The sequence below is a fragment of the Mytilus trossulus genome, chromosome 1 (assembly GCF_036588685.1).
Source record: "Mytilus trossulus isolate FHL-02 chromosome 1, PNRI_Mtr1.1.1.hap1, whole genome shotgun sequence".
In the NCBI taxonomy this organism is placed as follows: Eukaryota; Metazoa; Mollusca; class Bivalvia; order Mytilida; family Mytilidae; genus Mytilus; species Mytilus trossulus.
In genome coordinates, this window is record NC_086373.1 from 63,027,747 (window position 1) to 63,054,451 (window position 26,705).

At 31.4% G+C, this 26,705-nt stretch overlaps 1 protein-coding gene across 7 annotated transcripts in view; it reads left to right on the top strand.

Moving 5' to 3' along the window:
* The window catches only part of LOC134681379 (multiple PDZ domain protein-like), a 158,504-nt gene that overhangs the window by 103,322 nt on the left and 28,477 nt on the right, over nt 1-26,705 (top strand). For all 7 annotated transcript variants that reach the window (XM_063540991.1, XM_063540984.1, XM_063541005.1 and 4 more), the window contains 5 exons: nt 2,698-2,876; nt 3,735-3,862; nt 4,393-4,503; nt 5,709-5,789; nt 6,690-6,873. In XM_063540991.1, the coding sequence (XP_063397061.1) occupies nt 2,698-2,876; nt 3,735-3,862; nt 4,393-4,503; nt 5,709-5,789; nt 6,690-6,873 (683 nt within the window). The remainder of the gene's footprint in view (nt 1-2,697; nt 2,877-3,734; nt 3,863-4,392; nt 4,504-5,708; nt 5,790-6,689; nt 6,874-26,705) is intronic.

The window sequence follows — 26,705 nt, forward strand, 5'->3', positions numbered from 1 at the left end:
CAATGATAAGCAAAATAGATCAACAAAAGAGATATTTTTTAGTATAGAAATCCAAAAGTTGGTTCATTTGTAACTCATGGCATCATATAGGCCATGTATGTCATACATTTGATACAAACTGTAGAAGTTTAGAAAATTCTTCAATTATCTATCATGTAAAAATAAAGATTTTGGCTTTGATATTTTAAGGAGATCTTTTCAAATATATTTTAACAATCAATCATGTTTTTCAGTAGACAACATCTTTTTTTAATTATATTCTTTTGTTCATATGCCATTCAAATTCAAACTTAGAGAAAAAGAACACTTTTAGGCCTTTTTTCCCCAATTGTAGTCAATATTCAAGTATATCTAATCCACAATCTGATATGTATTGTACTTTACAGTATATTAATTTTGATTTCAAGTCTATGTTTTGACCAATTTTGTCATGGTTATTAAAAAGACAGACGTTACTACAAAAATGTACATTCGATCATTAGAAGAAATGATATTAATTGCACAGAGTGGCTTTGTTCTATATATCAACTTTTAACCTTTTCTGTTTAATTATTTTTAGATTTACCGTACTATGAACATGCTACATGACCATCAATTTTGTTCCCCCACAATATTAATACTTACTATAAGTGGACATTAAGCATGTTAAGTAATTAATGAACAGTCAATGAAATTTACTTTTTGTAGGCATCTCCCAATTTCATATTATTTCCATTAATCAAATAGTGTGAAAGAAGTCATGATTGCAAAGTTGTTAATATGCTGTTTTCAAAATGTTTTGGTCCCATTTACATTTTACCTTAAAAAAATTGAGTTCGATAGAAGAATTTTTTTTTTAGGACAATATTTGAATTGTATGGATGAATTTGAAAAGAAGTTATTATTTTTTTCTTTATTCAATTATGATACTTGATATTTGTGATGTTACTTCAGTATCAGAAGGGGTATCTTATGTACAATGTATACTAGAATCTATCGATATACATATACAATGCTTTATTTTCAACTTGTACTGTTTCCCTTTGATCCTGTTTGTTCAGATAGCAAACAAGAAAGGGTTCTCGAAAACATAAACAATGACTACACATGATAAGGTAGTAACTTTTTGTTTGTACAATGTCCAGATGCATCAATATTTAAATGAAATGCATGCAATGTTATTTCTACAACAGAAAAACTATCCAACATTTTATATAAGTAAAAGTTTTATGATCAACTATATATACAAGAAACATATTGTGAATAGAAGTTGTCTATACAAAATAATGGTGTTTTTATTTTTTTATGCTGACTTAATCAGGAAGATTATTAACATTAGATCATAATAGATGTGGATAAAATTTGTAACAAGTTTTTTAACTTTTAAATTACAAAATTGATTTTCAGTTTGACAGAACTTGTTTGTTCTGAATGGTTTACCAGGAAGCAATACTATTATGTAATCCTAATTTAATAGGAATACTTCATTAGCATTGAAGCAGTAAAATATAATGTAACCAACAGATGGCACCATTGGATGATGTAAGCAGATTTGATGATGGGTGTATTTTTCACCTGCTTTACACATCCTCTGACATAGTACCTTGAATCTGTTATTTTTGCCAATTAATTTTGTTTACCTGTTTTCCTGTTCTAGATAAAAGTTCTATGTTTTTGTCTTTTTGATAGCTAGTAATATGTGTAATTTACTAAATGATGTATAAAATAAAATGTACAAATCAAAGGTTTTATAAAGATGGTATACCTACATGTATAATCTTTCATATGCCATTTAGTTCAAAGTTAATGATTGTGTTATACATTGTATTGGCAAGACATATATCTGTGTCAGCAGTTTATTTTTGTGTGTTTTTGGTTGCTGTCTACTCAATGAACAGGAATACCCATGTCTCCTGTTATTCTAATATACAAATATAGGATATAGAATTAATAATTATTGACTGTATATTGATATATAGATTCTACCTCTGCATTGAGTGTGATACGATATTTATCCACTCGATACAGTTAAATTTTCAAATTTAAAACGCGAGACGTGCCAAGCGTTTTAAATATTTAAAATTTAACTGTTGAGAGTGGAAAAATATCGTATTACACTGATTTTGTGGTAAAATCTGTTTCTTAAATGATTTTTAAACAATATGCAAGCAAACATATTCCTTCTTTGCGACTGATCTTCAAAAAAATGTGCTCTTTTTATGCGACATCATTAGGCATGGTCGCCTTTTTTCATGCCGACACAATAGGAAGTTCAGAGGAAAACAAGAAAATTCGATGTCATAATCCGATTTTAACCAATGAAGAACTAAGATCAAACGAACCACACATTGATTAAATTTTTTTTATACAATGGGTGCAGGAAGGGATAAATTAAGGAAGAATTAGAGAAATATATATATATAACACTGAATATGCTTATACTTTTTTGTACAGTGAAACCAGTATATTTAGACCACCCTTAAGACCATTGACAACTGAATTTATAAGATATAAGAGAGGTGACTTTTGAATTAAAATTCAAAATGCATAGATAATCTGACAAAACAAGATTTTAGCTTGATAGAGGTGTCCTTTATAACTGATTTGAATGTAGCAAATATTATAACTGCTAAGATATTTTAAACTGTTGCATGTAGTTGACTTATGATAAGATTTGGACCAATAGTATTTTTAAATACGAATTTCTGTGTTTTACAGTGCCAATTTATCACCGCTGGCTCAACCTAAGAATGAAATTAACAGTCCGGTTAAAATTGAAGCTGCTGAGAAACTTAAGACTGCTGAAGTAACTAGATTAGGACAACAGACATGGGGACCACCCAGAACAATAGAACTATATCGTCAACCAGACAAAAGTCTTGGAATAAGTATTGTTGGTGAGTTATAATTTTTACTAAACCTGAAATTCAGAATCAGAATTTTGACAAAATTCAGAGTTCCTGACAAGTGGTGATCTAAATCGTTTGACCACCAAAATGTTGTAAAGGATGACCAATTTTGATACTTTGCAATAGAAATAATAGTGAGGACCAGCAGATTTTCTTTAAAGACCATCAGGGTAAATTTTTTTAGAGAACTCCGCTAAATATCTGTTATTTTATTAGATTATAAGTTATGCTTTCCGTAAACATGTTAAGGTAACAATCTTGATTTAATATATATATGTAATGTCAATTAATATGACTGTATGACATAAAAAATCTTGTATCAGACATATAGTAATCCTGTACTTGCTTATGATTATTGTAAAATTGTACATGCTGGCAATGGAGATACCATCATCAAAACAATGTGCAGACATGTTATTTGTGTCAGATAATAAAATATTTGTTCTCTGGCCTCAAAAATTAGAAAGAATATTAATAGTCATTTATAGAGGCAGTATTCTGAAGTAAATTCTGTAGGTTAATGTACTTCAAAAGTAAAGCAAGGTTTTGATTACATTTAATGGAGAGGAAATCTAGACTTAGCTTTTGCTATTTATATCTAAAGTTCGTTAAAAAGTTTTGCCACACTATATAAACGAAATGTAATCAAATTTAAGAACAATTTTTTTTTATTACTTTCTTATAGTAAATGTAATGAACTTTATTATCAGTGGATAGGTTTGTTTTGTTTTTAATTATTATTATTTTTTATTTTTTTTTCGGGGGGGGGGGGGGGGGTGTTACTATCTCATTGACAAATACCCCTCATCTTTTCTTTATAACTGTAAAAGCAATCACATTTTTCAGGTGGAAGAGTGGATATGTTCCATGTACAACCAGACCATGTGATCTCAGGTATATTTATAAAGCAGGTGTTAGAGGATAGTCCTGCTGGAAAAAATGGAACTCTCAAAACAGGAGATAGAATATTAGAGGTAATTTTAGGGAAAAACTATTCTCAGTAATTAAGATTCAAACAAACAATCTTCACTTTTTTCTTCAACTCTCTTGCTGAGTAATTCGTCTTGCATTTGTCTGTTGTCCTAACTAACCTCATTTTCATGGTTCACAGATTGCCGTTACAAATTGTAGTGATTTTTTTTATGCCTTGATTTTTTTGGCTATGAGGAGTATTAGGACACATTGAATCATTACAATAAATACATTTCTGTCAAATAGCTTTTACCTGACCTTGATCTCATTTTGTGGATCTTTGATGATGCTATGATTATGTGATACCTGAAGAAATCCTTTGACCGCAAGTTCAATCAAATTAAGCAAGCAAGATAATTAAATGTGTGCATTCTTGTTTTAAAAAGCTGCTCATATCATTGATGGGTTTTTATTTGCCTCTTTTTTTATAGGGTTCTAAGGTTATGTTTTAGTTAAAGAAATATTCTATAAATGTCTATGTAATAGCCTTTTGAATGATAAGTCAAACACTTTATCTTATTATATTTCCTAGGTTGATGGTATAGATTTACGGAATGCATCACATGACCAAGCTGTAGATGCGATCAGGAACTCTGGTTCTCCAGTCAAATTTGTGGTACAGAGTCTGTGTGATGCTGCCTGCGTAAGTTTTATACATTTCATGTTAGCTTTCTGAGCAGATATATAAAAAAAGTAGATGTGGTATGATTGCCAATGAGACAACTCTCCGCAAGAGACCAAAATGACACAGAATTTTACAATTATAGGTCACCGTGCAGTCTTCTCTCAAATGTAAAAAGAAGCTGTTTTTCTGCTGATTAGTTGCAACTACTGTGGATTCACTATATACATGGATATCAATTTTTGTGGTTTGGGGAAAATGTGCATATTCATGGATATTTAATTTCGTGGATTTGGCAAAGTTTGCATTCATTTTTTGTGGTTTGAGGAAAATTTGTAATTCGTTGAACATTTAAATTCGTACCTACAAAATCCACAAAAAATATTAATGAATCCACAGATTCCACAGTAAGTGAATGAAGAGTAAAATTACACATTACAATAAACTTCCAACTGGATCCTTATTTTTTTACCAACTGACCATTTATAGCTTGCTTTTTTGATTTATGATTAGCAAATTTTTGAAGGCCTTACAATACCCATAGTTTTAGTGTTGATAAATTTTACACTATTTGATCTCTTGTGAAAAGTTGTCTCATCGAAAATTATACTATCGGTACATGAAATTGTTTTTAAATAAAACATTCCTAGACCTATTGTTTGTTTTTATATAAATATCACACGTTTGTTTTGTTTTATATATAGAATTGTTTTAAAAGGGTAATGACTTGGTTTAAATTTGAACAAATATTTTGTCAATTTAACTACAATTACAAAACAAATTTCATCATGCAACATTTTAATTAAAATTTTGATTCTTTTTTAACATTACTGTTCCAAGATAACAAAAGGAATGATTAAATGCTTACAATTTTGCAATCAATACAAATGCTGGTAATATTGGATGTCACAAATCAAATATTTTCTGGTCACCATGTCCCAAGACACATTTTTACCCCAAATGAATCCAGGTCAACCAGAGCAGTTCATTCATGAAAATGAAATTGGAAAGTCGTCTTTTTCAGTATCTACTGGGAGAGAAAAAAAGACCTAATAACAATGACAACATCTATATAACCAGAAAGCAGGTCGATTCCTCCTATAGGTTTGACTGTTGACTATCAATACCTATCTGAAATTTGGCTGCAATAGTAGAAAAAATAGATGCAGTTAATTTTGAATCGTTCCCTGATAGGGATTATTCAGTTCTTTATTTTTCCTTTTCAGCCAAATGATTTGGAGACTGAAATCAAACCAGTACAGTCATACGACGAGATACAGGCAGCAACAAATGCACCATTGACTCAGGTATTTTACCATTTAAGAAAATTGTTGTTGCCACCTGTCTATTCTCCAACAGGGTTGAAGGAACATGTTTTTTTTCTTCAAAATTTGTCCTAGTTCTGAAATTTGAAAAAAAGTTGATCAAATGTAAATATTTGGTTATGGTTGATATCAGTGTCATTGATAATTAATTACTTTTTGATCTAGCTAATATGCTGATTTTGGGATTCTATTACCTACAATTTCTTAAAGAATAGACTTGGCTGTTGTTTTCTCAATGGTCAGGTTGTTGCCTCTTTGACACATTCCCCATTTCTATTCTCAATTTTATTAAGTATTGTCTGTAAACTGTACATTAGCTTCCTATGTATGTGATAGAATAAGGAGGTGTGGTATGTTAACCAATGAGATGACTTTACACCAGAGTTTGAATGACAGGGATGTAAGGAACAGTAGATCATCATACAATCTTTAACAATGATCAAAAACCATACCTTATAGTTAGCTATTATTCCGTTTGTACCTTATGCAACCCATGGCTATAAAGGTAGTTTAAGTTGTAATAGTATAAAGGTATAAAAGACTTGGGTATGAAATGACAAACTCATCCTCATATGAATGAAGAAATTTAACCGTAAGATAAGTAATGTTCAATATTGCTTGAAGCATTCAGCCTAAAAAAGGGGGGTTCTGAACCCCCAAACCCTCCACTTGAGGATTTTGTCAAGAGAGACAATTGTATGTACACATGTATAGAATCTTTCTAAATTGTGTCTTATACACTTTGAGTTTTACAGGGGCAAATAGGTGTTCCATTGTCTTATTTGATGTGAGTTTAAATAATGCAAACTTTTGAATTTAAAATAAAATAAGGATGATTGTCAAAATGGGATAGCAAAATGAATAGAATTTTGGCCTTTTTAGACTTCAACTAAACCTGACATACCACAGAAACCAATTCTCAACAAGCCAGAGTTAGTAGAAAAACAAATTGTGAATAAACTTGAGATTATACAGAACCAAGTCGATGATGATGAAGAGGTAGAGGAGATAGAGGAGGACGATGAAGAAGACAATGAAACAGAAGATGAATATGGATACACACACAGTAAGTCATCATATTGTCTTTGTCATTTAGATATTGTCACTGAGACATAGAATAACTGCAGTCTGACAGTGATTATAGTTATACTGAACAAAGTTACATAGGGTACAATGTTTTTGATCTGTAAGACTGTCCATCATTACCGTCAGTCTGTCAGTCTTTTTTTTGTCATCTCAACTCCTCTGAAACTCTTCAACAGAACCTTTGTAGATGCTAAGGACAGTTTATGTAGATGTGCATATTGACATGAAATAAGGATTAAGTTGATTTTTGTAAGAGTTATGCCCCTATGAACTTAGAATTTTGGCCAAAATATATACAACTGCAAAAGTTTGCAAAAGCAAATCCCCTGAAACCACACAACACAATTTTATAAAACTTTGTGGTTGATGATGAAACAATATGTAGATATAACCATCTGTTTAGAAATTATTGGTTGACTTTTGTAGGAGTTCTGAGTCTTTGAACTTTATAGGAATCTGTAGAAATTTTTGTTTGTCCATTGACAATATTGGGATGTGGGGTATTTCAGCGTGCTCATTTATCAATGGATGGATCAAATGACTAACAGTGGTTAAAGCATACATGTATGAAAACATTCGTGGTTTCAGTGACTGACAGTGGTTGAAGCATACATGTATGAAAACATTTGTGGTGTCAGTGACTGACAGTGGTTGAAGCAAACATGTATGAAAACATTTGTGGTTTCAGTGACTAACAGTGGTTGAAGCAAACATGTATGAAAACATTTGTGGTTTCAGTGACTGACAGTGGTTGAAGCATACATGTATGAAAACATTTGTGGTTTCAGTGACTGACAGTGGTTGAAGCAAACATGTATGAAAACATTTGTGGTTTCAGTGACTAACAGTGGTTAAAGCATACATGTATGAAAACATTCGTGGTTTCAGTGACTGACAGTGGTTGAAGCATAGTATACAATGGAATTTCAATTTCCCATGTCTTTTATCTTGATATTTGGAAAAAAATGTGTTGTTTCAGTGTTGATGTGTTTTGTTTTAAAAAAATGACTTAATCTCTATGCTTTTATTCACAAGCAAGAAAATGAGATAAAGCTTTCTGACATGATAAGGCAATATAAGCTTTTATTTCACTTTGATGGTTCTTCAGAGGGCTTTAAATCATAAACCTTTATGTTTAATTACTTTCTGAAACCAGTTTCATGTTTTAGAGATTTAAGAAATTCTCTATATAATAGGATCTTCTTTCTTTTTGTAAGAAGATTAAAACACCTGCATTGTATGCAATATAAGTAATAACAGAGATTTTTACTTATTTATTAGTGTAGATTTTATTCCTCAGAGAGGTCAATGTATCTTTCAAGTTTCTTCTGATATTATTGACAAACCAGTCAAAACTATGTATAAATCCATAAATATTTTAAATATTATTAGAGCTATGAATTAACAAATAAACTTTTTAGACGATTTGGAAAATTGTATTTCTTTTTCCTAACTATCTGTTAAAAATTATAATTTTCAGCTCAAGAATTTTACATAAAATAATAAGGAAAGACAGAAAACAAGAATGAACGTTGGGTCTCCTCTTCCAATTCTGACACTAACAATTTAATGTTTGTTTATTTGGCGTTTATAACCTAACATCATACAAGGTCCTTGAATCAATGTTTATGGCTAATTTACAAGTAAGAAGATGTAGTATTATGATTGGTAATGAAACAACTATTCACCAGAGACCAAAGGACAGACATAAATAGTAGCATGATGTCACCACTTTTAATTTTTGGTTGACAGAAAGTCTGATTTACTGAACTAGAGCTAGTGGCTAGCAATATCAGCAATGTACATTCCAATTCTATGAGCTCTTTCAAAGGGAGGGGCCAAAGTTTTTACAAATAGGAGAGAAATATCTGTATTTCATTTTTCTGTGGACTTTTTACTTGACTATGGTTTATGGTTATCATTTTTACACGTGCGTCAGTTAAAGCACACTATAAATTTCTGTGATTGACAGAAACGTGAAGTACAGAATCAGATATGTCTTCTGCAAAGTTTGTTTTTCTGTCAAATGATAGAAAAACTGAAATAATTGATTGTAAGCAGAATTGATCTGGCGTTGTATAATAGTAAAATATCTTTATTTGTGCATTTTATACAAATATGAGTCACTATATTAAAAACATGCAGATTTTACCGGAATGATATTATTAGGTTTAAGTTGTAATATAATCTATCTTGTAGTCACAATCATTCCAGTGAAGTTTTCTGTAATCTGGAATCCTTCTTTTATTGTGGGTTATGTATATAAAATGCCACTAGTGTTAAAATTTTGTCTGAGATGAAGAAAATCTTTTATTCTGTCTTGATGAAATTGTCATACTGGATCAACACATTAAATGGTATCAGAATCTGTATTAAAACAGGCAATTTATTGATTACTTTGGTTGGGATAAAACTAGGTCAGTTAGCATCTCTTAGACTTTAATGGCAAAAAAAGCTTGCATAGGTATAAAGAAATGGGACAGTGGCAGATCCAGAGGGCAAAGGGGGTGGTTCCTGGGGTTGGAAGGATTGAAACTCCCCTTTTTTTGTGACAATCAATGCATTTGAATGGAGACATTTGGTTGGAATGTCCTTTTATCCTGGGTTGGGAACACCCACCCTTTTATTTTAAGTGGCTGGATCTGCTCCTGGGGAACAGAACTAGTAAAATATTGTTGGAACATGCAGCAGGTGCAGCATTATAATATAATACTTAAACCAGAGGAGATATAAGGTAACTTTCCCCAAAAAAGTCTCAAAAATTCATTGTATGCCATTTGTCTGAGCTGTTCAAAAAACATAAAAGTCTTTTGGATAACTACATTAGAATGTAATAATGAGACTATAAGGAGCAAATAAAAAACACAAGTACTTGGTTGCTATTTTTTTGAATGTACAAGAAAAAATTATATTTTCTTATAATAAGAGATTTTTGTCGAGCCTTCGACTTTAGTCGAAAAAGCGAGACTATGCGATCCTACATTCCATCGTCGTCGGCGTCGTCAACAAATATTCACTCTGTGGTTAAAGTTTTTGAAATTTTAATAACTTTCTTAAACAATTCTGGATTTCTACCAAACTTGGACAGAAGCTTGTTTATGATCATTAGATAGTATCCAGAAGTAAATTTTGTAAAAATAAAATTCCATTTTTTTCGCATTTTACTTATAGATGGACTTAGTTTTTTCTGCGGGGAAACATCACAATCACTCTGTGGTTAAAGTTTTTAAAATTTTAATAACTTTCTTAAACTATCCTGGGTTTGTACCAAACTTGGACAGAAGCTTTTTTATGATCATAAAATAGTATAAAGAAGTAAATTTTGTAAAAAAATAAATCCATTTTTTCAATATTTTACTTTTAAATGGACTTAGTTTTTCTGCGGTGAAACATTACAATCACTCTGTGGTTAAAGTTTATAAAATTGTAATAACTTTCTTAAACTATCCTAGGTTTGTGCCAAACTTGGACAGAAGCTTCTTTATGATCACAAGATAGTATCCAGAAATAAATTTTGTAAAAAGATAACTCCATTTTTTCTGTATTTTACTTTTAAATGGCCTTAGATTTTCTTTAAAGTTAACATTACATACAGTCTGCAGTTAAAGTTTTCGAAACATTTATTAGATTCATTAACTATCCTAGATTTTTACCAAACTTGGACAGAAGCTTCTTACAATCATAAAATAGTATCAAGAGGAATATTTCTACTAAATTTTTTTCTCATTTTTGTTGAGCTTGCGATTTACATCAAAAGTAGGCGAGACACTGGGTTCCGCGGAACTTGTACAAATTTTTTATATTATTTCTTGTATTTATTTAGTCTTGAAAAGATAACTTAATTTGATTTAGTTAATTAATAATGACCAGAGCTACTTAGTACTTTGAAATTTTTATAATTGCAAAGCCTATATTCTTTTTTGCCTGGCCTTTTAAATTGTTACATTAAAAATTTGTGCTTTGATTTTATAAATCTCTAGTTGCATTTGTTGAAACAAATATGGATATCAATGTTCTAGAATATTAAACTATATTGTTACTAATACTGAAATTTCCATTTGTCAAGCATGATTCAATGTTTAGTTTGTTTATGAGAATTTTATGTGCATTTTGCTTTGTGACAAAGCCATTTGGTTCTTTGATTGAAAATCAATCTGTATATGGAGAACCAGTTAGGATTAGAATAAATATGATTTCATAAAATGTTGAATTGTAGGACTACATTTTGACCTTTGTTATCTTAATTGTGTATCACGCTATATATTTAAACTCCCTTTTCTAATTCTTTCTTTTATAGAAATTTTCCTAGTTCCCAGTTTTTCAATTTCCTATTTCTATCTATCCTCTGTTTCACTTTTTTTTCACAATTTTAGAAAACTTTCCCCACCCATTCCGTCCCCCCTTTTACCCTCTAATGGTGTTCCCCATTCCTCTTTAATGTTTGTAAAGATGCATTTTGGATGATGAGAAATATATTGGTAACAGTACGAATCCAACCAGGCAACATTAATCTGAAATTTAGATGTGAACAACTTTTGATATTTGTCCTTGAAGCATTAATCTCAAATTTAGAGGTCAAGAACTTTTGATATTTGTCCTTGATACATTAATCTGATAGTCACAGGTTTTGCAAGTGACATAAAACATATTAAGGCTCTAACTTGACACATATATAAAAAAAAATATACATGTATCTTTGCTCTTTATATTTGATAATTATCATTGCATTTTGGAGATCTCTTATTTGATATTAAATGACATTTTTATAATTACAATGAGCAGATGGTAAAAGTATGATTTTTTTTATATAACTGCATAATAAATTGACATTTACTTAATAAAACAATACTTTTACAATTGATGTCAAACAAAACAATGATGCAAACAAGTCAGACATTCTTACCTCAATACTAGTATATTGGCCACAGGCCATGTGAGCTGTTCTCTTCAATTGGCTGGCATGCAGCCTCAGTCTCTGATAAAGTCTTTCATATTTTTATCATATTCTGGAAAACCATTTAACAGAATTAAATCAAACTTGGCAGAGATGTTTCTTACAATTCCTTTTCAAGTGTTGTAACTATAACATTGGTGCCAATTCACCAATGATCATGGATGCAACTTGTAATTAGCTTTATTTAGGAAACCTTCTCAAGAATGGCTTAAAGCTATGAAATTTAAATATACTAGATTTATGTTTCAGTAAAGGTTCTTCACAAGTTTCAAGATTTTGGTGATTATTGGAAATTTTGACTAGCAAGCAAATGAGGTCAAAGTTAATTACTTTTAAACCCTTTGGGAAATTAAATGTACACACATTTTGCTATTCTCTGAAACATTTTTAAAAAAGAACTAAAAGAAAAACAAATTATCTGAAAATGTTCCTTGGAAGATACTCATTTTAGGCTTCAGAGGCCAAAAGGAGGTAGGGTTGTTCAAATTTTCAAAGATCACCTTCTCAAGGACTACTGAATCAACTGAAACCAAGCTTGTTTAATATACTCCTGTGAAGGCTCTTAACAAGTGAACTTTGTTTGATTCTGATCTGAAATTCAAAATGGCCTCCAACTGGAAGTCAAAGTTTATATTGAAACCCTATATTTGAAATTACACTTATTTTCATATTTTTTTCCTTTAAAAAATGTTGAAAGGACTCATATGCAAGCTGTACAGAATGTTGTTTAAAAGGCACCTGGTATATGTTAATGAAAAAATATTTTTGATGTGTGAGTATAATCATTTAGGCTCTAATGATCCTCCAGTTTGATGTAAAAGGTAGCAAAAGGGTATTTGGTTGCTTTTTTTTTTTTAAGAAATTGAAAAAATGCTGATCTTCTATGAAGTGCTTTTCTGTACTTCATGATTTTGCCTCAAGAAAAATTGTTGCCTTATGCATGTGGTTTGTCAAAACTATATAGGTACCCCAGCCCAACTTCTTAACCTTGTCAATGTGTCATGCTCCAGATACTATGGATCAGTTGCAGGTTCTTGGGACAGTAAAACAATTTTCTTGTATGGAATAACACCTGATCCTTTCAAAAATCCTGAATCTGCTCCTATAGATGCCTTAGGTACTAGAGCACTTCATAAGTTTGAAGTCATTAATAATCGTTTGTAGAATCTGTTATCTATTGAACTGTAAACTAAACCTCTCTTTTCTGAATCAGATCCAGAAATAATAGAGGACAAACAGTGATGTCTTGATTATAAATATTTATACAAGAATTGAGAAGGTTTACACTGACGGAAAAACAAGTTTATAAACATGAACATTCTGTAAAGATTCCGTAAACATTGCACTACAATACCCAATCAATAGTAATCATAGAAAATATGAAGTGCTCAGATTTCACTGGTCTGGTTGCTGATCAACAATTTTATGCAGTCTAGCTGCGTTTATCCGCTCAAATCAGGAAGAATTTTAAAAATCTGTTGCATGATATGGAATTAAAAACATCTCTCTCTCTCTTAATTTGATTGAATGTTATCCAAACACCCACCCAAAATCAGTGATCTTGAAATGCTTCTAAGGTTTAATGGGGAAAACGTTGAAAATGTTGAACAGCTTGTGTTTAATTAATTACATCCTTGATTTCAATAGCTTAAAATTATGATTATATTGACAGACATCAACAGTATATCCTCAATATCCCAGGAATTTCATAAAACGACAGGAAAAATTGTATGATTGGATAAAAGTTTATATTGTGAGGGAGGGAGAACAGATCAATAAGCCATCATATATACTATGTGATCTTGGCGTTTATCACATGTAAAGATGGAATTGCGTGACAAAGATTTCATTCACACTCTGATTTTATGTAATGAAGAGTCGTTAATCATTACATGCCTGTAGCTTGTTAATCCAACACTTGCTTCACGATATGTGCCATGTTTCGTTGAAAATTATTATTGAAAATTGTGGATTATGTTTTATAACATTGTGTCTAATTTAATAGTATGTGTTTGTGTTTTTATTTTAAAATGGAAGTAGATTTGATTCTGTGAATGAACTTTCATTTTGATCAAAGTCCAACAGGTAATACTTATTTTGAATTTTTCTTCTTTTCTATTTTAATCTTTTTCTACCTGCAGCAGGTTATAGTTATTGATAGAAAAAAATACATAAATTTAATGTTATGACTTTTAACTCTTTATTGAACATAATTATTTGAATGTTTGACAACAAATTATGTGAATATTTCACAAACTTCTGACTTTAATGATATTTTAATTTTCCAAACTTACAAAAATTTGTATATTTAATAAAAATATTGCTTTGACATTCAAAAGTGAAAGAAAATATGTTGTTAAACATTCTAGAAGGGTTGTCAAACTTTAAAATGCCATTATGATGATAGTAACAACTGGTAGATTTTTTAAGTCCAGCAGCAAATATTTAAAAGTAAATTAGGGATGATACCCTGCCAAGACAGATTTTAATATGCTAGCTCATTAATTCTGAGTTGTCTTCCATTTGTATCAATAGTATTTGTACTGTTGCCATTATGTACATAAATTTGATAAAAAACACTTTGGTTTCAGTAGTTGGCAGAATATTATGCTCAGAATCTTGCGTATCTTGAATTTGAGAGGTTATTGCAAAAATTTTGAAAGATCAGTTATCCAAAATTGAAATGAAAACTATTTGATGATGACCCAACTGCTAACAACATAATCCATGCTGGACTAAAAATTGGTAAAAGTAATAAAATATATATGTATTCTTTATGGAATGGTATATATTCATATAGAAATATGGGTAATTGATCAATATGATTGAAAATCTGAATGTTCTTCTTTTATTCCCTCACTTCTTTCAACTGTTTGTCCTGTTATCAGCTCAAAAGGCTTTAGCATTGTTTGACAGAGGAATGGAGTAAGGTCTCATAAAATAGGCTGTACTAAATCACAAATAAAAAGCTGCCATTTTAGATACAAGAGTAATTTGGAATATCCCCTAAGTGACTAAGTAATGTAGGTACTAATTGGTATATGTACATATGTATATAATCTACCTTTAACATTTATAGTCTATTATCACCATGGTATAATTGAATGTCTCACCACGGCAGACATTTAGTAAAAAACATCCTTGTGTTTTTAACTACTCTGCTATGTAAAGAAATTTGTTAGATACTGGGTTAAAATGTACTGTTAATTCCAAAGATACTTATTATTGCTAAACTTTGATGGGTTTTGGGGTTGTTTCCTGTTTTGTCTTTTGTATCTTAATCACTGTGTAGGAAGTTAGAAACCGGTTTAACACCCCAAACTAATACAAAAAGGCAATATTCACAGAATTTTAAGATTTTATAGGATATGTTCAAATGAAATCATACATGGTTTATGTTGAGGTCTTTTCAAATGCATTTCCCAAAATGTTACTTTATGTCAAGTTGAGCAAAGTTCAAAAAGTATATTGCATAAAAATTCTGTACACTCAAACTGTTGTCACAATTGGCCCGAAAACACATTTATTTCATAGTGCATTTCTTTTAGACAATAAATTCAAATTAAAAAAATCTTACTTGCTCTTTCTCAAAACGATTTTTACAGTGTAGTGTACTACCAGTGAGACAAATAATATCAAAATTATAGAAACTTCTACCAGCTCTAACTATAAATATTGACAATTCTGTGTTATAAGGGTGTAAAATTCAGTTTGACAGCTTCAAACTGGACCCTGCTATTGACAGGTGCGTTTGACTGTGACCTTAATTGACCAGGATTGAGAAGCTTTCTGCCAAAGAAATAGTTTACTCTAGGCATTCAGTCTTTTTACCCCCAACAATCCCTGACAGTCAGGGAATAGCTAAGAGTACTGACTCATAAAATAAAATTGAGAATGGAAATGGGGAATGTGTCAAAGAGACAACAACCAGACCAAATAAAAAAAACCAGCAGAAGGTCACCAACAGGTCTTCAATGTAGCGAGAAATTCCCGCACCCAGAGGCATCCTTCAGCTGGCCCCTAAACAAATATATACTAGTTCAGTGATAATGAACGCCATACTTATCAGTCTTTTTACCCCCAACAATCCCTGACAGTCATGGAGTAGCTAAGAGTATTGAAAATGTGGTGTTAAATACCAGCAATCAATCATTTAGCAAAACAGAATAGAAATTACTGAAATGTTAAATTCTTGTAAGAGAAGCATGCATGGACTTAGGATCTATATTGTAAAAAGACCGACTGTGATCACAAGTATTTTAATTTGAAAATGTTTAAATTGGATTGGACTAGATTACATCAATTTTCATTCAAACTCAGTAAATTATGTTGCCATATTTATTATTAATCTCAATATATTACATATTGAATATTTAATTGACCTTAAAGCTAGAATTAAAGCCAGGTTTAAATTAGATCTACACATTTAAAGTGAAATTAAATTTCTGTAGTATATATACTATAGAAAGCAAATGCAAAATGCAAATATGAAGAAGTCATAGTATATTTTCTGTGCTGTATCCCAAGCATGCACAGGGGGATCCAGCCATTTATAAAAGGGGTTCTTAACCCAGCCTATATAGCAGGGATCCAACTAAATGTCCCCACTCAAATGCATTTCTTGTGAGAAAAAAAGGAGGGTTCCAAGTTCCAACAGCCTGAACCCTAACCCTTGAATCGTGACTGGCATTATTATCTTTTTAGTTTATGTTCTTCCTTTCAAATATTAAATAAAATGCATTTCAAGGTTTTGAGCTGTGGTATATAGGGATTTTTGTCCAAGTTCTTAAAGTCTGTTCACATTTCGTATCCATTAATCTTCCAAAAACAGTGCTGGATATCAGTTAGACATTCTGTGAATCTTTATTTCAAATGGGAGAGAAAAGTTATTAATATATATAAAAAATATTGTGGAACCCTGTCCTTATGATCATAAAACTTTCTAGTCAGTTTTTTGTACTTGAACTCGGAAATCAAGCAATCAAAATGCTGGATTTCATGTTTCAATCATGATTTTTGTGCTCGGAGCACTGAGCAAAGTTGTATGATTTCAATCCCTGCAATGATGCAATGCACCAATTTTTCACATGATTTGTAAACAGTTGCCAAAAACCTTGAGCTACACATTAGTACTCCACTAACTAATAATCTTGATTGGCAGTGACAAATAATTTTAGTTATTCTTTGGTTGTTGAATTTTATTTCGTATTTGTTTAAAAGTTCATGCCATTATTGTTTATTTTTTGTTGTCAGAGAACAATATTAAACAAATGTCAAATTAGTAAAATGTAAGGGTATAGTTGCTTAGGTTCCAATTTCGAGAAGTGTCAACTTTTCAAACCTCTGAAATCCGAGATTTACTATAGGAATCATTTTCTACCATAGTTTATTAAAGATTTTGAATGATAAATAGTACTAATGGTCTAGAGATTCTTTCAATCGAAACCTAAATGAAACCAATTACTAGAAATAAATCATAATTTGGGTAATAAACAAAGGTAATATTGATTTGTAATTGGTCAACCAAACAAATAAGCAAACTTTAATTCATTGTGCCTCTTACACATCCACATGTAGGATAATATTCTAAAAGCTGAAATGGTTTTAAAACAAGGAATTATTTAAATATGGAATTATTTTGAATTATGGCAAGTTGATAAGGAATTTATGAAGAAAACTAACACAACTATTTAAAGGAGGGTTAGACATGCCTGCGTGGCTATGGTTCATGCATCTTTTAATGATACTTCAGTATGAACTAACTGATCCTGCTGTTCTTGCATGTCTAACTCTACTTAATTGTTTTTTTTCATACATTCCTTGTTTTCATAACAAAAAGCAAAATGGAGCATTTAATGTTAGTTCATTGTATAAATTAAAGTTTGGACATAGGATCTTAAAACTTTCAAGAATAAAATAAATCATATTTCTGGGTTTAGTACGACGTCTATTATCACTGAAATAGTATATATATTTGTTTAGGGGCCAGCTGAAGCACGCCTCCAGGTGCAGGGGTTTCTCAGTGTTGAAGACCCATTGGTGTATTTCAGCTGTTGTCTGCTCTTTGGTCAGATTGTTGTCACTTTGACACATTCCACATTGCCATTCTCAATTTTATTGCAGTTTAAGCTCTATGGTACACTATCTATCTTGTTTTCCTTTATTATTATAATGAATTAAAAGTTTTTAATATGCGTCAATAAGAAAGCAGCACAACAAAATTGCCCCTCTAGAAATGTTTTTATCATGTTTCTCAGAGTTCGTGAAAACTTTTCCCCCTGGTGGTCCTTGAAGAAAATTTGCTGATCCTCACTATTAATTCTATTGAAAAATACTGAAATTGTGTCAGTCCTATGCAAAATTTTGGTGGAAACATCCTAAGGGCTGCCACTTTTTGCGAACTCTGGTTTCTTGATAATGTGTTGATTTGTTGCTCTACTAGTCATTTCCCTAAAAACTTATTGATATACTTTGAAGTTTTGTTGATTGCTTTGAAACAATGTCACTACAAATGATATATAGACTTTTAACTGATTACTTTTTTGTAAACCATTGGGAAATTCAATTTTTCTGTGTGAGCAATTGAAAAAAAGTAAAATCACAAAAATACTGAGCTCTAAGGAAAATTTAAAAAGCAAAGTTCCTAATCAAAAGGCAAAATCAAAAGCTGAAACACATCAAACAAATGGATAACAAATGTCGTATTCTTAACTTGGTACTGGTAGAAAATGGTAGATTAAACCTGGTTTTAAAGCTAGCTAGACCTCTCTCTTGTATGACAGTAGCATCAAATTCCATTACAAATGTCATATTCTTAACTTGGTACTGGTAGAAAATGGTAGATGAACCTGGTTTTAAAGGTAGCTAGACCTCTCTCTTGTATGACAGTAGCATCAAATTCCATTACAAATGTCATATTCTTAACTTGGTACTGGTAGAAAATGGTAGATGAACCTGGTTTTAAAGCTAGCTAGACCTCTCTCTTGTATGACAGTAGCATCAAATTCCATTACAAATGTCATATTCTTAACTTGGTACTGGTAGAAAATGGTAGATGAACCTGGTTTTAAAGCTAGCTAGACCTCTCTCTTGTATGACAGTATCATCAAATTCCATTACAAATGTCATATTCTTAACTTGGTACAGGTAGAAAATGGTAGATGAACCTGGTTTTAAAGCTAGCTAGACCTCTCCCTTGTATGACAGTAGCATCAAATTCCATTATATTGACAATGATGTGTGAACAAGAAAAATAGAGAGTTAACAATATTTATGCTGACTATATTTATAAGGTTGAGATGGATCCTGCAAATGACAGCAACTTTATATGCATTTATACATACAATGACAGCTTTTATTGAAGTTTCTCTAAACAAGTATAGGAAGTGTATTAGTTATAAATGGTTAATGTTGAATGTTTCACAGGTTATTGTTTGGCAACATGTTAATGATGATATTGTTGTTGGAAATATTTGAGGAAGATATAAGTTATACAGTATATAATGTTGAGTATCTGATTTGTTGGAGTGTACTAGAACATGGTACTGCATGCTCTTATGCTCTCATACTGAACTGAGGTCAATAGGGTCAATATGGAAAATGACATATCCTATATATTCAGTATGGTCTGTCATGTTGAGGGTTCATCTGGATTTATACCAAATATCCATATTGGACCTTTACAACCTTTTGTCTTACTACTGTAAATTCAGAAATTATTGCGAGGTTTTTATTATTGCGAAAAATGCAATAATTTAAACTCGCATTTTGAAATATTTTATATGAATTAAACAGGATTTTTCTCAAAATCGTAAAAATTAAAATCGCATTTAAGTCCTAAATGACAAAATCGCAATATTAAATGCACACAATAATTTCTGAATTAACAGTAATTAAGCAGCATTTTTTTTTGTGCAGAATCATCTAACTTCATAAAAAGATGTAAATTATTGTTTTTCTTTATATATTCATATAATTAAGGGTCATCCTTTTTGTTTTAACAAAAGTATTTCTATCAACAAGGAAAAATGTCAAAGCTGAATATAAATGTTGGACAAGTTTTGTTGTTTTACTTGTGTGGAGGACTCAGAAGAACAATATGGAAAATTAGATATTTTTATTTTTTACTCAGTTTTCATATTATTGTGAATTTGGCTATCAAATTCTCTTGAAAGAGAGAGTAACAGTTCAAACAATCTTCTAAATTGTCATATGAATATTTATGAAATAGCATTTCCGTAACTTAATGTGTTATTTCCAGTATTCAGAGTAGACAAATTTGATTCCTTATTGTATTCATGTTGCTATAATTCATGGAAAAATACAATAATCCAGACAAACAAATGAAAGCAGCTTAAGTGTAGTTATAAATTGTTTGATTGTGAAACATCACGTTAAATGAAGTAAAGCATTGATAAGTTTAATTGTTATTGATCCACTGTGTCAGTTTATTCTCTTACGTGTAGACTGAAATCGTAGGCTTTTGTAGATACAAGTTTTATGAATTTTATTTTTATTTTCTTTCAAAATGATTATATCATAAAAGGAAATTTAATTGTTTTAGCTATGCATATTGTATGACAGTTTTATTAGCCGATTATTTGTATTGCATAGGAGCCTGTTATGATTTATAAAGCTTTCTAAGATAGTTCAGCCATTTTGGAGTCACAAAATAAACTGGGGTTCAGTTTTGATCATTCTTTAAATTACTTAATAATAATTGAAACTGCTCAAGACATAACTAATAGTTATGCGTTTTAAGACAGTACATGTAGTATTGTAGTCATAAATTGATTCAGAAGATGCTAAACCATAATTCATTCTTTTATATAAATATTAAGGACTTTAGTTTTCACATTTGAATTGTTTCGCATTGTTATATCGGGGCCTTTTATAGCTGACTTTGCAGTATGGGCGTTGCTCATTGTTAAAGCCCATTCAGTGACCTATAGTTGTTAATGTATGTGTCATTAGGGACTCTCTTGTGGACAGTTGTCTCATTAGAAATCATACCACATCTTCTTTTTTATATGACAAACAAAAACTCAAGAATCTTGACATGAACTCAAAAAGGAGTGACTTGTGCGTTCTATCAGAAGACCTTTTTGATATACACAATTTATACAAACTATACTTATACCCCCGCTTTATACTGTTTTACCTCTGTCCGTCTGTCAGTCCATCCGTCCGTCCGTCAGTCAGTCCGTCCCATGAAACTTTCGTCACATTTTTCTCAGGAACTACAATACAAGGATTTCTGAAATTTGGTTTCAGGGTTTATCTAAGTCAGCTTTACAGTGTGATGCGTTTTCAGATTGATCACTTGACAACTTCCTGTTTACCGAACACTTGTATGATTTTACACATGATAGCCAAGTTGAAAATTTTCGTCACATTTTTCTCAGGAACTACAATACAAGGATTTCTGAAATTTGGTTTCAGGGTTTATCTAAGTCAGCTATACCGTGTGATGCGTTTTCAGATTGATCACTTGACAACTTCCTGTTTACTGAACACTTAATTGTATGATTTTACACATGATAGCCAAGTTGAAAATTTTCGTCACATTTTTCTCAGGAACTACAATACAAGGATTTCTGAAATAAGGTTTCAGGGTTTATCTAAGTCAGCTTTACCGTGTGATGCGTTTTCAGAATGATCACTTGACAACTTCCTGTTTACTGAACACTTGTATGATTTTACACATGATACTTTTTGATAGCCAAGTTGAAAATTTTCGTCACATTTTTCTCAGGAACTACAATACAAGGATTTCTGAAATTTGGTTTCAGGATTTATATAAGTCAGCTATACCGTGTGATGCGTTTTCAGGTTCATCTCTTGACAGCTTCCTGTTTACCGAACACTTGCATATTTTTACACTATTAATATTATCCACTTGCAGCGGGGGTATCATCAGTGAGCAGTAGCTTGCAGTTTCACTTGTTATACTTACAATAGCCAGATGTTTTTAAGGAAAAAATCAAAAAAATAATATGAAAATACATCATTTAAACTTTGTATGGTGCTGTGCATACATTTACAGGGTTGTACTGTTGCAACTGATTGACTAACCAAAATAGTTACAATAAAATTGAGAATGGAAATGGGGAATGTGTCAAGGAGACAGCAACCAGACCAAATAGCAGAAAACAGCTGAAGGCCACCAATGGGTCTTCAATACAGTGAGAAAATCCCCAACCCAGAAGTGGGCTCAGCTGTCTCTAAAAAAAAAAGAGTAATAGTTAAGTGATAATTGAGAATTCAAGAGATCCATTGAAGCTGTAACTTCTTTTTTTTAAATCAGAGGGGAAAATTACTTCTTTTAGGTGCCTTGAAAATGAAGATTGTGAGTTGGATGAAGAGTTGGATGAAGAGTTGTCTCATTGGCACTTATACCACATCATCTTATTTATATTAAGTGATCAATACAGGCTCTTAAAACAGTTATTTTAGATTTCACTTGTAACAACTGACAGATGTTTTATGTGCTACAGGATTTTCTAATATTGATCATGCAAATCTCTGAAAAAAAGGGTGCGGTTAATTAACGGGTATATGTCATGTAATCCTATTATTTTTCCTGTCATCCAGGATTCATGTGGTGAATTTAATCAATTATTTCAGTGATAAACCCTTTTTAATATTTTTTTAGTTCCATGACAATATTTTATGGGAAGATATGATTGTGATAAAAGTATAATTGAAGGTGTTAAGACATGTGGGAGTGTTGCAAGTATCCTAAGTACATTCCTTGTCAATCAGCCCTGTTTTTCTGAGTGTCTCATTGTCTGTTTATTCCCTGTCTTGTTTCCTTTTCTATCTACATATCTGTTTTGTGTCCTTGTCTGTCTTTCTTAACACCTGTCGTGTTTCCTTGACTGTTAAAACACCTGTCTTGTTTACTTGACTTAAAACACCTGTCTTGTTTGTCTAAACACCTGTCTTGTTTTCTTATTTTCTTGTCTTGTTTTCCTTTTCTGCCTAAACAACTGGTATTTTTCCTTGTCTGTCTAAACACCTGTCTTGTTTCTCTGTTTGTCTAAACACCTGTCTTGTTTACTTGACCGTTAAAACACCTGTCTTGTTTGTCTAAACACCTGTCTTGTTTTCTTATTTTCTTGTCTTGTTTTCCTTTTCTGCCTAAACAACTGGTATTTTTCCTTGTCTGTCTAAACACCTGTCTTGTTTCTCTGTTTGTCTAAACACCTGTCTTGTTTACTTGACTGTTAAAACACCTGTCTTGTTTGTCTAAACACCTGTCTTGTTTTCTTATTTTCTTGTCTTGTTTTCCTTTTCTGCCTAAACAACTGGTATTTTTCCTTGTCTGTCTAAACACCTGTCTTGTTTCCTTGTATGTCTTGACACCTGTCTTGTTTCCTTGTCTATCTTGACACCTGTCTTGTTTCCTTGTCTGTCTTAACACCTGCCTTGTTTCTCTGTTTGTCTAAACACCTGTCTTTGTTTCCTTGTTTGTCTAAGCACCTGTCTTATTTCTCTGTTTGTCTATAAACCTGTCTTGTTTCTCTGTTTGTCTATAAACCTGTCTTGTTTCTCTGTTTGTCTATAAACCTGTCTTGTTTCTCTGTTTGTCTATAAACCTGTCTTATTTCTCTGTTTGTCTATAAACCTGGTTTTTGTCCTTGTCTTTCTTTAAACCTGTTTTTTCCTTGTTTGTCTAAACACCAGTTTTGTTTCCTTGTCTGTCTATACATCTGGGTTTTTTTCCTTGTCTGTCTTTATATCTGTCTTGTTTTCTTGTCAGTCTAAATGCCTGGATTGTTTCTCTGTCTGTCTATACACCTGGATCGTTTCCCTGTCTGACTTACATTCTTAACTTATTTTATGCTAATAAGCTTTCTTCAGCAATGGTTGAAACGTATCATCTGTTTATCAGATTGGAAATAAATGAACTGATATTGCACCTCAAAAATGGATGGAAAAAAATAGAATTAATTTCCATAATAATGCAGCACAATTTCATTTTCTGGTACTTGAACTTAAGTTTGTTTTTACAAATATGCTCTGATAACTGTTTGTCAAGTCATGTATATCTGAAGCTTTAAAGTCTTTTAATGGTAAATGTGATTTTTATGGGGAACTGTCTTAATTGATAGTTTTGAGTAAAAGGCTTGTGGAAATTAAACATGACTTAGAAGCATTAAAAAAGATCGATTATCAGATCAAAAAAAATTTTGAGAACATTTGTCTCAGATTTCCTGAGTACAAAGAAACTGAACAAAATAGCTTTGTATTATGGCCCCGCAATGAAGTTCTCGGTTACCCTTGTCTCTCATTCTGTCATACAAATCATTATACAGAGTTTTTTTTCTAAATGCCTTCAGATATTGGGCTGATTTTTGGTATGTCAGTTTACCATGATGAGTTACAGATCAAGTTGAAGTTTGGTTTGGCTCTGCTAATTTTTGCTGAAATTACGGGCTTTGGACTTGGCTATATGGTATAGGTTTTGGTCATTATTGAAGACAGAACAAAGCATCATTGTTCTTTGGTCTTTGTTATATTTTTACCAATAAATGTCTTCCAATTTGGTAGTCATACCACATTTCTTTATTTTGTTATCAACAAAAAAGATAAAATAACTCAATCATATTTGAAGGTTAAAACAAAAGTTGCAGCAGCTGTTCAAGATGTATATCGTTTATATATATGATGTAACACTGAGGAGTTTATGATTTATTAAGCTGACATTGCATTCCAATGGTAAAGCCCAAGGTGATTGTCTGATTGACCAAAATGTATGTTTTATGACTCTCAGTAGATCTAACCTAAATATTTAGACTGATGTAAAATAGATATTATAAAAAAAATTGGCATGGTATTATGTATAACATCTTTTTTTTTTATCTCAACCTCTGCATGCCTTATAGTCTTGATCAGGGGAATTTAACAAAGATGTGGAATGATCATAGTCTCAAGTTCATATAGTGCTTTTATTCATATTTTTGAAGACCTGGAATGACTAGAGTTTCTGCTTCAAAGATTGCCAATAGTGTGTCAGAGGTTGAATGTCCAGCACCCCTTGTTCATAGATTGCCACTTGTGTGGCAGAGGTGGAAGGTTAAGAGCCTCTGCTTCATAGATTTCTATTAGTATAGTGAGCTTGAATGATAAGTTATACTGCAATAATTGTTATTAGTCTGGCAGAGAGTGAATGCCAGAGCCTCTCTTTTATAGATTGCCACTTGTGTGGCAGAGGTGGAACTCCTCCCCCTGGATCTGCCACTGAATATGGATTACAATTGTTGATCATTTACATAATCAGATGCAAATGTACTCTACCATAAGTGTGCTAAACCCCGATAATCTAGAAATGAGTACAATCAAACAATCATTTAATACTATGTCTATTATATTAATAGACATTGTAAGCATGTAATAAGAAAGTCTTATTATATAATTAAGATATACAATGATATAAATCCAAGGTCATCATCTATTACAGAGGGATTTGTTATGTTGTTGCATAATAGGTATAATAGACATTGTCTAAGCATGATACCATATGTAGTCAAGGATAAAAATAAAATAAATGTTTTAATGTGATTGCTGAAACCAAAACATTGCAAAACAAATTGTGTAGTCATACTGAAAAGGTTAATCATATAGATGTACTTTTTTTAAAAAATGTCTATCAGAATTGATTTTCATGAAATTTAAACCATTTTTAATTAAAAATGTTGCAAACGTTTATTCAATATTCAATTACAATGATAAAGAAGATAAAAAGAAAAAGGAATACCCTCAAACAGAAAATATTGGCTGGTGATAACATTGGACAAATCTAGATAAATTTTAATCTTTTGTAAGGATGCATTTATTTTAATATCAAGGTCATGTTGGTCGACCTCTTATTTCATAACATCTTGGTGTTATATCACAGTCATATAGTTATTTACAATAGTATTATGATCACTATTTTTTTTATACAGCTTTTCATCTTCCAATTATTTTCACCTTTAAATAATTAGCTCATCTAAAGATCTTTATGTAATTTCATTTATGCTTTCATGTGTGATTTTTTTGTCTTCTGTGTGAAGAGCTACAGATGAATTTCTCTTTTTTTGTCTTCTGAGTGAAGAGTTACAGCTGAATTTCTTGTCAGCTTCAGTAGCTCAAGGTCTATTACTACATCAAGATGTGACTTTGATCCATCAGGGAAAAGTATGATTATCTTTGTAATTATTTGATGTTTATCTGGTCTGTTAATTTAATCAGAAAACATAGTGTAAAACTTATCAATTCAGAAGTGAAGAGTGTTTAATGAGGTTTTCTGACAACAGGAAACCACATCTAGCATTTTTTAGCTGAGTATTACTTTTCCAGAAAACGCAGCTTTGAAATACATTTTTTGTATTTCATTTTTGACATCAGATAGTGGGGTGTCTTGCCATAGATGCTTTTTAATTCATTTTCAGGTCATTATATCTCAATTCTATCTATCCCTTGCAGGAAGGTATCAAGATTTTTATACTTTTTTGTTTGACCTTGACCAATTTTAATTCTGATTAAGTTTAACCTTCAGTTGAGTTATGTTTTTAGCAGTGTCTCTCAGATGGCAAAACCTAAATTTCACAAATTGTTTGTGGGCTTGCATGAGGACAGAATAATTTGTCTGGGTATGGGGAACTGTAATCTAGGGGATCAGAAAGATAAGTCGAACAAAGCATAATACACTCATGAAATTAAGAAAGGAAATGGGGAATGTGTCAAAGAGACAACACCCGGACCATAGAAAAAAATGCTTATATGACTCTAATGTGATGTCATCCTGATTATGCATGTAATTTTGTCACAAGACATAAGCGCCCATCAATCAATCAATCTAGCTTTTCCCA